This window comes from Rhinopithecus roxellana, chromosome 6 (assembly GCF_007565055.1).
Source record: "Rhinopithecus roxellana isolate Shanxi Qingling chromosome 6, ASM756505v1, whole genome shotgun sequence".
Classification (NCBI taxonomy): domain Eukaryota; kingdom Metazoa; phylum Chordata; class Mammalia; order Primates; family Cercopithecidae; genus Rhinopithecus; species Rhinopithecus roxellana.
The window spans coordinates 143,730,747-143,747,269 of record NC_044554.1 but is presented as its reverse complement, the minus strand read 5'-3'; the positions used below and the strand labels follow the sequence as shown (position 1 = coordinate 143,747,269).

Below are 16,523 nucleotides of genomic sequence, written 5' to 3'. Positions count from 1 at the left end.
TAACTTGTTCCCTGACTTGTGAAATACCAGTCATTTAGTAAAAGCTACAAAAGTAACCATTCATAGTAGATAGCTAACTCAAACTTATTCTTATTTCTTCCCATATATTGTCAGGTGGATGACAATATTCCACTTAGAGTAATGCTGCTTCTCATGGATGAAGTATTCGACTTAAAAGAAAGAAATCAGTGGTTGCGAAGGAATATCAAAAACCTACTTCAACAGCTTATTAGAGCTACATATGGTGATACTATTAATAGGTACCACTCTTTTCCTCCTTGCTTCTAATCTGATCTTACTTAGCTATTAAACTTTTACTTCTGGAAGTAGATTGCTCAACCTTTGTAAGATAATTTTTTTCTCTGGGTCTTTTAAGAACATCGTTAAAGCAGTCTGTTGCTCTCAGGGGTAATTTACATCTAAATTAAGTTGCTTGCTCTATGAAAGTCATGTTTATTTTTTTCACCTTCTGAAAATTTAACCTTACTCATTTACATTTCTTTACTTTCAGAAAAATAGTTGACCATGTTGATTGGATGACTTCACCTGAACAAGTAGCCGACTCAGTGAAACGTTTCAGGTATATCTTAAGACACAGTCACTTCTTTCAGGTAGTACAGAGTTTAGCATTGTTATCACAAATTAACTTTCATTGCTTTTGTTTCCTTCCTGGACATAAAGTCGGTTTTGTTATCATTGATAAGCAAAAAGACTTCTAAGAATTATACTAGGCCGGGCGCGGTGGCTCAAGCCTGTAATCCCAGCACTTTGGGAGGCCAAGACGGGCGGATCACGAGGTCAGGAGATCGAGACCATCCTGGCTAACGCTGAAACCCCGTCTCTACTAAAAAATACAAAAAACTAGCTGGGCGAGGTGGCTGGCGCCTGTAGTCCCAGTTACTCGGGAGGCTGAGGCAGGAGAATGGCGTAAACCCGGGAGGCGGAGCTTGCAGTGAGCTGAGATCCGGCCACTGCACTCCAGCCTGGGCGACAGAGCGAGACTCCGTCTCCAAAAAAAAAAAAAAAATGTTGCGGTTCTATAATCAAATATCTAGTTTTGGGGATTAGTTTTCCGCAGTTGTATTTGCTATTGGAACCTATACAGGGAACAAAAATTAAGGAGATACTCTACTTCATATTTCTTTCTACAAAAAATACTGAGCCCCTCCTTTGGGCCTAGCACTCAGCCCATTGCTGAGATAAGATGCAGTCCCTTGAGGAAAGTACAGATAGTAGAGAAATAAACCTCTTTTCTAAAAATGAAGATAACCAATGTGTAAAAATTCATGGTATCACGTATTTTGAAAGGAAGGAAAGGAAGCAAGAAGGGAACTATCAGTATTGAACACTAACTTAAGTTCTTGGCACTGTGCACAGTATTTTATGTATGCTTTCTGATTTTATGCCATTTTATGAGGTAGTAGATATTTTGTCTCTATTTTGTTAGAAGGAAATTGAGGATTAGAGAAGTTGAATAGGCTCTCAGGCTACAAAGTGGGGAATCTGGTTTCTCTAATCTGAAGCTAAGTTTCTTCCCACTGTACCATACTGTTTCCAAAATTTGGACAACCTGCCCTGGCATGTTTATTTTGTTTCAGGTGGGTAAATGATGTTCCTCTGGAGTGGTGATTTTCAACATTGGCTGTTCATTGAAATCACCTGTAGAGCTTTAAAAATTACTAATCCCTGGATCCCATGTCCAGGGAGTCTGACTTAATCCAGTGAAAGGCCTGTACATTAAGAGCATGTAAAGCTCTCAGGTGCTTCTAATGTGTAAAGTTAAGAACAGCAGCTCTGGGGAGTCTGACCCTCGCACCAAATTCCCAGATGAAAGGTTAGTTTTTGTGCTCATCCCTGCCTTCAGACCAAGAGTTGGGGAACAGGAGTAAAGCCCACTGAAAGTTAAGAAGAATGGGTTGTTTTACGTGTGAAAGTCAATCCATCTGTAAGTTGTGGGCTTTGAATTTAGTCTTATGTAGGCTTAATTATAAGAGGATTGGGATGGCACAACTGAAGGAGATTGGTGTTAAACTCTAAGGCATTGAAATTCAAGATATTGTAGGGTTGCATTTGGATGAGATGTTCCATCAGCAGATGCCCACTTTGAGTTTAAATGGCTGTGATATAGTCATCTACGTATCCCATTTTGCTGTCTTCATTAGTGTTTATGAACTGCATTGGTGCATAATTTATCTCTTATTTTTTCTTGTGTTTGTTTTTTTTGAATCCCCAAAATTGAACCCTACACTTACTTGATCTTTGTTGAATATCATTAAAGCTGTATATTAATAAAAGAAAAATCTGAAACTTTTTCTTTCTGTTCGCATTTGTATTTTCTGTAGAAATTTGAAATAATTTTATCAATTTGTATCATTAGAAAATGAAAATGTTTACAAAATTTATTTAATCTTCTCAAATAGAGATGCATTTTGGCCAAATGGCATTTTAGCAGAGACTATTCCATGCAGAGATAAAAGTATTCGAATGAGAACAAGAGTAGCAGGAAAAACGAAATTACTTGCAATTATGCCAGGTGAGTGGGCATGTGTAGTTAAAAATCTCTACAATTTGTCATTCTTCTGAATTTTTAGCATTCATCATGCCAGTGTAACTGCCTTTTGATTATAACAACTACCTTTTGATGGCTTAATACATATCAGGCACTGTACTAGGCATTTCTCATATATTCTTAATCAGTCCTCATAACCCTACTGTAAAGCTAAGGACTGTTAACATCACCACTTTGTATGTGAGGAAACAGAAGCTCAGAGAGGTTAAATAATCTATCCAATGTTTGTAGCTACTAAGCAACAGTTGGTATTCTGACTCGGCTTTAAGTGATGTGAAAGCTTATGCTTTTAACCATTCGCTCTGCTGCCTTGAAACGTATTGGGAGTTAAGTTAAATAAAATACATGACAGGTGAACAGGCTAATAAAATATAAGGTATGAATTTTTCAGGAAGAATATTTGTTCTACTTAGGAAAACAAATTATTTCAAAAACTCCATCTACATAGAAACAACTGATTGGCTGATTATTAATCTTTATTAATATATAATCCCAAACAAAATATACTTAGTAGCATTTTGTTGGTCTGATTTTAGTTACTTCATTAGGGTACAGCTATCTCACTACCTTAGATTTACTTTTTCTCGTTTTTCTTCTTTCAATCAGAGAAGTTATATAATGTGAAAAGCAATTTAATGTGGCTGGGAGGTGGTGATGGTTGTTTTGCCACTTGTTAATGAATATCTTTGAAAATGCCGACATGTCTTTTCTCTGTATTTTAATTCTGGATGTAGAGAATGAACAGACATATTTGTGCATTATTTAATATCACACAATACCTATTTATTCTCTAATTTTGTTGTAATTCAGAACTCTATTTTCTCCATAAATTTTAATGACCAGCTTTCTCTTCCGTCAATTAAATTAAAAATTTGCCACATGATTTTAATTCTTACCTATATACGGTTTCATTTGCTGGTAAAAAAAGCAAATTATAGAAATAACATTTTAGAAAAATAAGAAACAATTGCTTAAGATATTATTTAATATACTATTATAGTAAACCTGATTGTGCTATATAGACTGACTCAGTTATCTAGCTGGAAGAAATCTTTATTCACCAAATATTTATTGAAAGTTATTATGTGCCAGATGCTGTTCTTTGCACTTATGTTTGCTTTCTTGGACATTACTTTCCAATAGAAATAGGGGGACTCAAAAACACACAAAACAAATAAATGGAATGTAGTATGTTAGATAAGTGATAAGTACTAAAGAGGAAGATACTGCAGAAAAATGGAATAGGTAGTGTCAGATGGGTTGCAGCTTTAGATGGGGTGGCCAGGGCAGCCCTCACTGAGAAGAGGACAGTGATGTGAAGATCTGAAGGAAGTGAGGGTACATATAAAAGTATATGAATTTATATATACATAATCCTTGCCTATTTTTTAGTAAATTCTCAAAATTTATTATTTGGTACTCCTAGTTAGATAACGACTTTTTGGAAATTGTATGTTTCTTTCCGAAGCAGCAAAATGATATTTATGTTATCAATATTATGAATAATTCATAATTATGAATAATTAAGAATATGATGAATAATTAATAATCATACATGTTGGTCTCATAATCAAATCTCTGTAGTAACTTGGTGTTATTTATGAATAAATGCCAAATTTGCTCACTCTTAGTCACAACACTATCAGTTTTCTATTTTCTTCACTTTCTTCACTTTGAATTTAAATAAAATTCAACCAAACTTATACTATCCCCATTTCTTGAACATGCTTTGTTATTCTAGTTACTGCTTATTTGCTCATTCATGTCCATTTCACCAAGGCTAATCCTTCATCTCATTGCACCTATCAAAATCCTGCCCAAGTAGAAAGTCTCCTTTACCTGTCACTTTCTTAAAGGGAACTTTTCTTTGTTACCACATCTGGAAGTCTCCCCACTACAAATATTCTTATACTTTTAGCATTTTTATGGCATGGTTACTATGCCAGGGGTTTTTGTAGATCAGGGATTAGGTTTTTTTTTTCCCTGTGTTCAATGAAACTTTATTCACCATCATGGATTAGGTTGTTTCCTTATAGCATTTGTTACTGTTCATTAGGCGTACTAAGAATATTTGTATAATATTACAAAGTTTACAGATCACTTTTCACATTATCTCATTAAAGACTTACAAATCCTTATAGTTATAAGGATGTTTGTTATTATAAATTCTCCTTTTCAGATGAGGAAAGAGTCAGGGTGGTGGGTAAGTATCACATGGGTATTAAGGGACACGTTTGTAATTGTAGTTTGGGATCTTTGAGACTTTTTTTTATCTTTTACACCTGTGCTATATTCCCTCCCAGTAGCTTTTGCATAAGTGGATAAATAGATGCATGCATGCAAAGATGCATATTAAGCTTCAGGTGTAGTACATAGCTGAAATGCATTAACTGGTTACCTACTGTTTATCAGTTACTCTGCTGTATACCTTAATTTAAGAGCATTTAAGAGTTTAGGTCTTGTGTTTCCTTTGAGTAATTGTGTGTATTTTCTCCCACTTCATTTAGATGAACTGAAGCACATTATTGGGGCTGAGACAACACGGAAAGGTATTCTTCGTGTTTTTGAAATGTTTCAGCATAACCAATTAAATAGGAGAATGGTTTATGTCTTCTTGGAAGGCTTTTTAGAAACCTTATTTCCACAGTATAAATTCCGTGAACTTTTCAACAAACTGCATTCACGGTCAAAGCAGATGCAGAAATATAAACAGAAACTTCAAACTACGCAAGCGCCTTCTTTACAGAAAAGGTGACACTCCACTCTATGAAGCTGGTATTCATTTTGTCCAGGACTAATGGTATGGACAGATCTTCTGGGGCTTAACTCAAATACTGTTGTGTCTGCACCAGTCTTTTAGTGTCTCAAAATAGATTATTAATACATCCATAAGTCTGGTTCTTCTCATTCTCATCTATAATCCACCATTAACAAGAGAGATTTCTGTGTCTTAAATGATTTGGTGCATATTTTGCAACATTGAGAGAAAACTGCCCCCATCTCAAGCAAGAATGGCGTTGGTTTCTTCCATTTCGAACTAATCAGCATTCTCCAGCAATGACAAAATGCCAGTGTATATATGAAAGCTAAGGAAAGCACAAAACAATGGTTCAGAGATAAATTGGCTAATTTGTTTAACAGTTGGAGACTGTGCAGTGTACGATTTGGAGGAATTTGTTTGGCATAATGATTTTGTAGGTCTGTGTCAGCATTTTGATATATTGTGAATTAGCCAGGTGAATGATCCTTGAAACATCTCTTTCAGGTCTGGGGAAAGAGACAGAATGCCCTTAAAGTGTGAAATAACCTTATACCTGAATTACAGTTTTGTGATATAAAATAAAGCTGAGTATAAAATAAAACCAATCAAACACAGAATTTGATTGGATTTGTTATTCATTGGTATACAACAATATTTATTCTTCTGTGTGCTTTAAGGGCTGTGTTATGCTCTTATGGTACTCAGTTTTGTGTTTCCTTTTGGCATTCTTTGTGCAAAAAAGAAGCATGTGGTGGCTCTCATTTAAATTTCAAAATTATTAGTTTCATCTTTAACAGATTACTGATTATACAGAAGATATAATTTATTGGAAGAACTGCCAAATACATTTTGTCCTTCTAAAAATATGGAAATTTAAATAGTAGTCTGGAAAGTTACCATATGATAATTTTTAATTATGTGATCTAGACATGCCTAGACATGCCTTAGGTAACTGCAGAAATAGCAAATTAAATGATTATTAGTCATAGTAAACATACAAATTCCTAATTCTATGACAGTGTACATAAATGAAAAAAGAACTATAATATTTTTTAAAATATGCTTTTATTTATATTTCACATAATGTAAAATTCTACAAAATAAAGCTAGTAGGCAAAACCCCTCAGTGTATACCTTTAAACCCATAAATTAATTTTATACCAATAAAATAAAATACTTTCTCTAGTTTTGGAGCTTCTGTATTTCCTATAGTTTTCTCACTGTCCATTTTATCCATCTTAGAAGTCTTCATATCCCTTCTATGCAGGATTTCTGCGTAGTTTTAAATATTTTCATTGTCTAAGGGTTTCGGTGTGTCAGCTTTTTTTGTTTTAAAAATAATTAACACTAAAACCTTAAATAGTGAAGCTACTTATCAGACCACTGAGCCAAGATCCTGGTATTAAAAGAAAGTCTGGGTGCTTAAGATAAAGGGACAGAGTATTGGTATCCCAGTTACTTGCGAGCTTTAAGATTGGAACAAGATATCACTGTCTTGTTTTCCCTTAGATCCTACTTTCAAAGTGAGGCCTATTAACAGAATAAAGCCTTTCTTTAAAGCTTTATAATAATCATATTTATTAATAATGCTGTTGTGTATACTTATAGTATGCATATATTCAGCATATGTTGCATGTCTTCAGAATTACATAAAATGAAATCCCTTTCATTGCAACTTGCAAGTAAGAAAAGATCCTTAGTGGCTCTGGTGGAAGAAATAGTATTTCTTCTCAGGGTGTCTCCCTGCCTTGGCCCCTCCCTGAGCCCTAGGCTTTGAAAGTGAAGATGTGTGAAACATGTCTGTAGGAAGCATCAGGATGGCCATAAGTGCAATGATTTTCATATATGCCCCTGCCCATTTCAAGTATATTTTTGACATGAATAAATCTAAGAGTATATGGAATGATTCATGTAAGAGCCTAGCGTGTACATGTGAAAAAGCATTTCTATATGATGTGAGGAGCACTGGCCATCAACCAGGGAAAGAAAGGTCATGTAATACTGTAAATTTTCAAAATAGAGCCCTGCAAGATAACTGCAGTCATACCAAAAACTATTTGAGTAAATGGATTTTTAAAGTAATTTTTGTTTAAAAGAGTTTATATTTCAGAAGCAGAAAATGTCAAATGATAGTCTTTGTAAATGGTGGTGCATCTTCTCTATGCACATCTGTCTTTTACATCAGAAAGAGCTGTGGTCGTGCTAAAATTAGAGATAACTTTTTGAATGACTTGGTCAAGCTGTGTGTAAAATATTTAACCATAAGTCAAGTACAGTGTACTATGTTTAATAAAGTTACTACATTTAATGCATTTATTGCATATGTGAATATATACATGAAGAGGCTTTATGTCTTATTTGATTTTGAATGTTTTTTAAGTCAGTGGTGCCTTTAGGCAAGAACTTTCAAAATTAATCATTCTTTGTGTTTTCTGATTTTTCAGGTAACATGTAAACTAGGAACCATCATAGTTTATTCACCTTAAAAAATTGATTGTATTATTTAAATACATCACTTAGATGGGCATTTCCTATAATTAGGATATTCCAAATAGTTGCTGAAATCAATTGTGCCATTGACCAATGGATGCACTTGGTTAGCCTTAATTTTTTTTAAAAGAAAACATTAAAAACTTTCTTGAATATTTCAGTTTGTTCATTTTGAGTTTGTGCTGCTGATATTTGGGAAAAAAAATCAAACAGTTAAGTGCTACCAGAAAGTGTACCAATTTTTATAAAAATTAATAATATAAATTTCACAATCTAAAATTTTAATTTTGTGCAATATTTTCATTTAATGCATGTGTATTTGAGTAATTGTAAGATAAATGAATTTTTAATTTTTTGAGATGTAGCTTAAACTGTCTTCTTAATCCAACAACTTACATTCCGTTGTTGCTGCATCCTTTTATTTAAGGACTTGTTTTAAAAGTCTTTTTGTCACTCCTTGGAAAATTCTTTTATTAGTAGTAAATTTTGCTTATAGGAGCATGGCTCCTGTATTACAAGGGGAAAAATATAAAGAGCACATTTTAGGATTATACTTGTTAAAAGATAATGTGTGCATATCATTGTACAGTAAGTGTCAACTGTGTGCCTAACTGTTCTATCAGTACTTTCCTTCTTTAACAAAGAAACAACAATCAGAATGTCAGTTATTTTTATTCAACTAAAAGGATTAAAAAATTTATTTGGTTTGCGTTCTGTCCATTAGAAAATACTAATAAAGTATTAACAAACATTTTTGTTGAGTTCATTTAGTAGTAATGTATTTTTGTTACTTCTAAGATGCTTGCTCAGTAGTCTTATTTTTAGGTCTGTTTGTATTTTCTTTTCTTTTAGATATCAACCAATTCAAGTTCCAGGTTGGCCGATGAGTGCTTGAGTGATTACTGACTTAAATGGACTGAATTTAGCTTTTTCTTTTATGGGGCAAATAATTTACACCACAGTGTTAAAGAAACTTTATACTTCCTTGTCATATAAAATTATAAGATATTTTTCCCACAGTTGAAAAGATTCATAATTAGTAATCCATTTTATTTGATCTCATTTTAAATTCATATTTTGACTAATATTTTAGACTTTTTCCTTTCTAAAAGTAGATTGGTCAAAATATTTGCATCCTCCTTGGAGCTGTTTCAGTAGACTTCTAAGGCATCAGATGTGATAACTTCTAGCCCATCAGGGATTGGCATAATATTTCTTAAAATGCATGTGGTAAAATATTGTTCCCTATAAGATGTTCCTGAGGGGAAAGTTTTATACTTTTATGTAACTTATACAGGACTATCTGTATATGAACCAAAAAGCAAAAATATTCCTTCATAATTCAAATGATTATATCAAAAATTCTGAGACTTTCTATAAGAAACCTGTTTAACTTTGCTTACCTAATTTCCTAAACTTAACCTCAGAATCTTTTTGTCATGAGCAGCTTGAGGATGATGTTCTCACGGAATGTAGTTTGGAAAATCTTTAGTAGGAGAGAAAAAAAGTTGAAGTGTCTTTAGTTAGGGAATGTAAACTGGACAGAAAACCCAGTGGATTTGGATCACAAAGATTTTTTTCTTGCCTGCCATTTTAATGGAAAGTTCAATCTTTGGAAGAAAAGGGAAAGATGGAAAAAGGGTGAAGATGGAAAGTTAACATCTGATTATATAGCAGATATTAAAGAGTAGAATTTGGCTCTGAATACCAGAATAATGACTTCAGTGAGGAATAATAGAGAACATCTCATGAGAAGCGGGAAAGATACTTCCACAGATTTTGCTCATGTGACCAGAAGAATAGTAACTTGAAAATGTAAGAGGAAGAAGGAAATGCCATACAGTTTAGTTTATAAAATATTTGTGCCAGACATTGACCCATATATATAATGACAGGTAATATGTTTGACTTAGGAAAACTTGCAGTAGCTGAGTGAAAATGAAACTTAACCCATGGGTTTACCAATGCAGTGTGTGAGATGTGTGTTGAAGATGATATTTTAAATTGGTAAACATGATCTTTTACATATCATCAAGAGTGAAATGAAACAATGAAACTATGTATTAGGAGTTTTCCCCTTGGTATTTGACTAGGAGGACTTACAAAACTCAGCATATAGTCATACAGCTAAGATTTATTATGGCAGAAGGATATAGAACAAGAGCAAAAAAAAGTGCATGGATGAAGTCTGGGGGAACAAGGCTCCAGCTGCCAACTGTTCTCTCCCAGTAGAGTCACATAAGATGCAACTTAACTCCCACAGCAAGGAGTTGTGACAACACCTGTAAAGTGTTGCCAACCAGGAAAGCTCATTCGAGACTTGGTGCCTGGGGTTTTCATTGAGGGCAGTTTATTTAGGCACTCTCTGCCTGGCACATAACGGAATTCCCTTATGGAATTTCTTTCTCAGAAAATTGTGGTCAACATATGCCATATTTTTGGTACAGTTTAGGGTTACTGAGCCACTTTTATCAGTTTTGGGAATTGATGGGAACACTCCTAAAATCTTAAGTTCTCAAACACCTGCAGCCTTCTTTGCAAGTAAACTCCCTTCCTAAATGCTGTTGTCTGAGTTTTCCTTTGACAGGTGGATGTTCCTCTGGGATGCCCAGGTGACTTACCTCCTGAGCCAGCTTTGCCTCATTGGCTGTTTACATCCAAGCTCACCTTGCCTCCGGGGATGGACGTCATTCAACAGTTAGAGCCTTTACACTTGCTGACTGTTTTCTACTTTCCCCTTCTCATGGCTCTTTTTCTGGGTCTTGGTCAAGTCTTGTTCTGAGTTTGATTAGTGCATAGCTACTTTATTTCTCAATTGGTGGAAGCAGTGTTAGGGAGCTGACTTTTGTGGTCTGACCTAATTTTCTGCCAAGCAGCTATTTATCTTTCTTGATTGTCTTCATGTCTTCAAGACTCTTGATATCAACTGGCATCTCGGTCAGGCCAATATCTTGTCTCTCCTGTATGATTACGTTGTTCATGTTGCAGCCTAGATCAGTTTCTTCTGCCAGTGGCAGAATCCTTCATGTTCCTTGTCTTATTTATTTTATTATTATTTTTCAATGTGTGGGTGCTCTCTTGTTTTACTGTATTTGGGGTGAGGTTATTTTAGGGCATGGTCCAGGGTAAACTGTAAGGCCTGGGTGCCCTGCTGCGAGGTCAAGGGGCAATAGGACTAAGACTGCAGAGTCCTGGCTTCCCCACTACCTACCAATTGCCGGCCCTGTGTGGGGGTCTCTTCTGCTTTATCTGGCCTGAAAGAGACTGAGATGTTTCTGGTCCCGGGTCTCCTGGGAGTTGGTTCCCAGTATTTCCAGGGATAGAGCATGCTGTGGGCACTGGTGGAAAGCTTTGGTGTCTCCTCCCAGACTCTATCTGTGCCTCTTTATCTGTTTCTTCAGCTTCTGGACCTTGAGCACCAGGGCTTCAGCCCTGACTCCCTCCTGCCCTTCCAGCAGGGCCTGATTCAGCTCCAGCTGCTGCTCCAGCAACTCCTCAGCTTGGTCCAGCTCAACTGTGCGGTGGGCTTAGGGTCCTGTTGAGGGGGAGTTGGGGAGCATCAGCCAGGGCAGGGGTCTTAGACCCTTGGAACCTGTGTTGCAGGGTCTGGCTGTAAGGAAGGAATTCGACCTCCCTTTCTCTTTTTCTAGCCCATTAGGTTAAGGTCCCCTGTACTGAGAAGCCCAGAGAACTCCCTTTCTTGGGCATGTTCCTTGTCTTATTTATACAGTAGTATGAGATTTAAAAGTATTCAAGAAAATAGTTTTCATGCTTGCTGGAAAGCAAGCTATCTTCCAGCTATGCTTTGTGTCTCTGATCTCCCTCCTCCAATAAGTTGGTGAGTTTCATTGTTTATTTTTGATTAAGAGGGATGAAGTTATAAAATTTAGGCTGCTAGTTCTGTGTGTGTGTAAATAAAAGACTTCTTGTAAAGTGTGTGTGTGTAAATAAAAAAAAGACTTCTCCTTGTAAAAGCTTTTTACAGATGTTTATACTTGTAACATTTCTTGTATTTGCAGCTGGCATTTACCCACTTTATGGTCTCTCAACTTCTGGAAATTATGGATATTAATTAGACATAAAAATTTATCATTTCTATGCACTACTGGTGATATCTAATTTAAAAATACAGATTAACCATCAAATATGAGGGAGTGATGGAGGGATTTAAGTAAAAAAATTGAAATTAGTTTTACATAGTTGTAAAGACTTCAGATTTAAGAATTTTCCTCTAAAAATATTAATGACTATGTAAGTGTAATGGAATGAGACAGCAGACTGAATGGGAAAATTACTTCTGGCTTTTCTGAAGATTCGTGACCTCCTAAGCAACCTAGAGGGTGTTGAGTAGCTTGCAGTTTTCTTTATCCTTTCTTTAAAAAAGAAAAAATGTCCCATAAAATAAAATGAATCAAACACAAATCAGATGGTCTGAGAAAGTTTTGTGTTTAAAAACGAAACATATACACATAAATACTAAAATGGAAAGAAATTTGGCACTAAACTTCTCCAGGTACACTAGTTTGCCCAAATGTTAGATAAAAGTATTTTATCATGAGTTATACAATATTTTCTAAATATGTTTGTTGATAAACTTGCATGCCTTTGCTTCTCTCCAGAGATAAGTACTAAATTAGATTTTAATGTCTTAAATTTAATGGAGCTCTGTGTCCCCTCCAAATCTCATGTTGCCCCAGTGTTGGAGGTGGGGCATGGTGGAAGATGTTTGGATCATGGAGGTGTATCCTTCATGAATGGCATGATGATGAATAAGTTCATGTGAGACCTGGTTGTTTAAAAGGTGTGTGGTGCCTCCCCCTCCTCTCTCTTGCTCCTGCTTGACAATCCTGCTCCTGCTTCACCTTCTGCCGTGAGTAAAAGTCCCCTGAGACCTCCCCAGAAGCTGAGCAGATGCTGGCTTGAATAGCCCGCAGATCCATGAGCCAATTAAACCTTTTGTCTATATAAATTACTCTGTCTCAGATACTCATTTGTAGCAATGCGAGAACAGCTTAACACAAGCTCCTGTTTCGATTGGCATAAACGGACAAAGTAAAACTTGTGTAAGAACCGAATAATTTTCAGAGAGAAAGTAAAAAAAAAAAAAAAAGTAAAGTTTACTGGTTTTTTAAGGAATTTCAAATAGTTGAGGTGGGTAGAAGAAGTTAGTGATGATTTAATGGCCTTGATTGCTAGATTACAAGAAACAAATGTATGCATATGTTATCAAATAACAGGAAACAACCTAAGACTATCAGTATTTTTAACTAAGAGGTCTTTAATCCCATTAAGAAGTGGGCAAAGGATCTAAATAGACATTTTTCAAAAGAAAGCATACAAATCAACAGGTGTATGAAAAAGTGCTTATTATCACTAATCAGGGAAATGCAAATCAAAACCATGATATGTCATCTTACCTTAGTTAGAATGACCGTTATTGAAAAGACAGAAAATAACAAGATTCTGGGAAGAATACATAGAAAAGTGAACTCTCATACACTGTTGATGGAAATGTAAATTAATATAACCATTATGGAAAAACAGTGTGGAAATTTCTCAAAAAAACTAATAAAACTAACATATGATCCAGCAGTTCCACTACTGGGTACTTATTCAAAGGAAAGGAAATCAATATATCCAAGGGATGCATGTACTGCCATGTTTATACAACACTTTTTACAATAGCAAAGATAAGGAATCAGCCTAAGTGTCCACCAATGGATAAATGGATAAAGAAAATGTAGTATATTTACACAATGAAATACTATTTGGCCATAAGAAAGAATGAAATCACGTAATTTGGAGCAACATGGATGGAGCTGGAGGTCATGAAGTGAAATAAACCAGCCACAGAAAGCTGTTATATGCCCCCCAACTCATATGTGGGAGCTAAAAAAGTAGATTTCATGGAGGTAAAAAGTAGAATGATTGTTATAAAAGGCTAGGAAGAATGTCAGTGGGGAGGGTGTTGGGGGGAGACAATGAAGAAAGGTTGGTTAATGGGCAAAAACATACATTTAGAATGAATAAGTTATAATTTGTAGTAGAGTAGGGTAACTATACTTAACAACAATGTATTGTACATTTCACAATAGGTAGATGTAAGGACTTGAAATGTTCTCAGCACATAGAAATGATAAATACTTGTGGTGTTGGATGTCCAAATACCGACCTGATATTACAGAATCTATGCATGTAAAGTATCACGTATGTTCCATAAATATGTACAAGTATGTATCAACAAAAATTACTCAGCTCTAAAAAACGTGAGGTTTTTATTATTTGTTATGTAAATGGTGGGAAAACATCAGGTAATAATACTAAACAAAGTGAATACTTGGACAATTTAGACAAGTTAATAATTTTTATGTAAGTCAACTGTATGTCTTTGCCTTGATGTGAAAAGATAATATTACTCTGAAGTTTGTAATTTATGTAAAATTTTGATATGTTTTTCTATGGAAAGCGTAATTTGAATGCCATAAATTTTATGCACTGATTTAATAGATCAGGTAAGATTTTTGTTTCCACAAAACATTTAAGATCATAAAGATATAAAAAAAAAGTGTTTAACTAAATTAGTAGTTTTCAACTGGGGGTAATTTCACCAGTCATGGAACATTTGATAATGTTTGGAGACATTTTTGATGGTCACAACTGGGACGTTGCAACTGGTGACTTTGTGGATGGAGGCCAGAGATGAGGCTAAATATCCTATAGCTCCCCACGGTAAAGAACTATATGGTCCAAAATGTCAAGAGCACTAAGGCTGTGAAACACTGAACTAAATTACGGCTTTATAAAAAAGCATTTGTTTCTCTGATGCTACAGATCATAAGATGATGCTGTATTGGTAGTTATTCCATTTACAGTGTCTGTGTAAAAAATGGTCATATGCTTGAATTCATCTATGTTATTGCTTGTATCAATAGTTTCTTTTATTGTTAATATTTCATTGTATGGATCTACCACAATTTTATCCATTTGCCAGTTTAAGGACAGTTGGATTATTTCAAGATTTGGGTGATTATTAATAAAGCTTCTATAAACATTGTTGCATAATAAAGAATTTGGGCTTTTTCTTTCATTCTTGGGAGACTGTAAATCCTTGGAATTTCCCTCGTAATAGGAATGTGTTTGATTCATGAGCCCCTTGGATTACCCAAGTTTATGCTAACAAGATGAGATGACTCAGGATGGAGGCTGGTCCCCAGAAAATTTAACCTGTGATTAGAGTGTTGGGATTTTGAGCCAGCTGACCTCTAAGGAGGGGAGAAAGAGTTGAGATTGGATTCAGTCACCTGGCTAATCAGTTGTGCCTGTGTAGTGAATCCCCAATAAGAACTCTGGACAGTAAAGCTCAGTAGAGTTTAATTCAGAAGTTATTCTTTTTCTATTTGATTTCTTCTTTGTCCTATGGGTTAGAAATGTGTTGTTTAATTTCTAAATATTTTGATTTTTTTTCATATTTTTCTATTGATTTCTAGTTTAATTCCTTTTTAGTTGGAGAACACACTTAATGTGATTTATTTGAAATGTGTTGAGGTTTGTTTTGTAGCCTAGAATATGATCTGTCTTGTCAAAAGAATATATATTCTGCTTGTTATTGGGGAGAGTGTTCAGTGATTGTTAGTTACATCAAGCTGGTTGATTGTGCTATTTAAGACTAATATCGTTACCAACTTTTTTTTTTTTTTTGGTCTTTCAGTTACTGAAAGATGAATACTGATGTCTCCCACTAAAATTATAATTCTATGTTTCCTTTTATTTCTGTCAGATTTTGCGTCATGTTTTTGAAGCTTTGTTCTTAGGTGTATACATATATAAGAGATTTATGTCTATATGATGAATTGAGCAATTTATCATTGCTTACTGTTCTTTATCCCTGGTAATATTCTTTATTTTGAAATCTGCTTCATCTGATATTTATAAAGCCACTCCAGCTTTCTTTAGTGTTTGAATAGTATATCATTTTGTTTCTTTTACTTTTAAGCTCTTTGTGTCTTTATTGTTTAGAAACGGGTGGCGAACGTTTTCCGTAAATGGCAGATAGCTAATATTTTAGACACTATAGGTCACATATGTAAAGCCATTCTTTGCTTTAAGGTCTTAAAAAAAATATGTGCGGCTAGAGTTAGCCAGTGGGTTGTAGTGTGTTGACTCTTGTTTTAACAGGTATTTTTGTTGACAAGACAGAGTCGGCTGCTTTTTTTGTTTTAAAAAAATCTCTGCCTTTTACTTTATATTAATGTAATGTATTAAATGTGGTCATTTTAATGTGTTAAATGTAGTTAAACCATTTGTTTTTAATTATTGATATGGTCAAATTTAAATTTGTCTTGCTGTAACTGCTTTATATTTGTCCCATTTATTCTTTATCCCCTTTTAATCTTTTTTGTATTGAATATTTTTTATGATTCCATTTTATCTTCTCTAGTGGGTTGTTATTAATTTTACTTTCTTTTTAAAATGAGTGGTTTCTCTGAGATCTGAAATATACAACTTTAATTCACCACAGCTGCCTTAAAATAATATTACACAGCTTTATTTATAGCTGAAGAGTCTTATAACAGTATATTTCTATAAGCCCTATAATAAGCTTATTTATTTTATGTTAGTCAAACATCTCTTAAAAGTGATTAAAAACAAGAAAAGTACCTTTTATATTTACATTTATTCTTACCATTTCCAGTGCTTTTTATT

At 34.6% G+C, this 16,523-nt stretch overlaps 1 protein-coding gene across 8 annotated transcripts in view; it reads left to right on the top strand.

Annotated features, from left to right (window-relative positions):
• The window catches only part of SNX13 (sorting nexin 13), a 157,096-nt gene extending 142,214 nt beyond the window's left edge, over nucleotides 1-14,882 (top strand). For 3 of the 8 annotated variants that reach the window (XM_030932568.1, XM_030932569.1, XM_030932574.1), the window contains 4 exons: nucleotides 115-260; nucleotides 512-580; nucleotides 2,421-2,533; nucleotides 5,077-7,642. In XM_030932568.1, coding sequence (XP_030788428.1) covers nucleotides 115-260; nucleotides 512-580; nucleotides 2,421-2,533; nucleotides 5,077-5,324 — 576 coding nt within the window. In that variant the 3' untranslated portion in view covers nucleotides 5,325-7,642. Of the gene's footprint in view, nucleotides 1-114; nucleotides 261-511; nucleotides 612-2,420; nucleotides 2,534-5,076 lie in introns of all 8 variants that reach the window. The other 5 variants (XM_030932571.1, XM_030932572.1, XR_004057995.1 and 2 more) reach the window with 4 other exon arrangements.
• The last annotated feature ends 1,641 nt before the right edge of the window (nucleotides 14,883-16,523 follow it).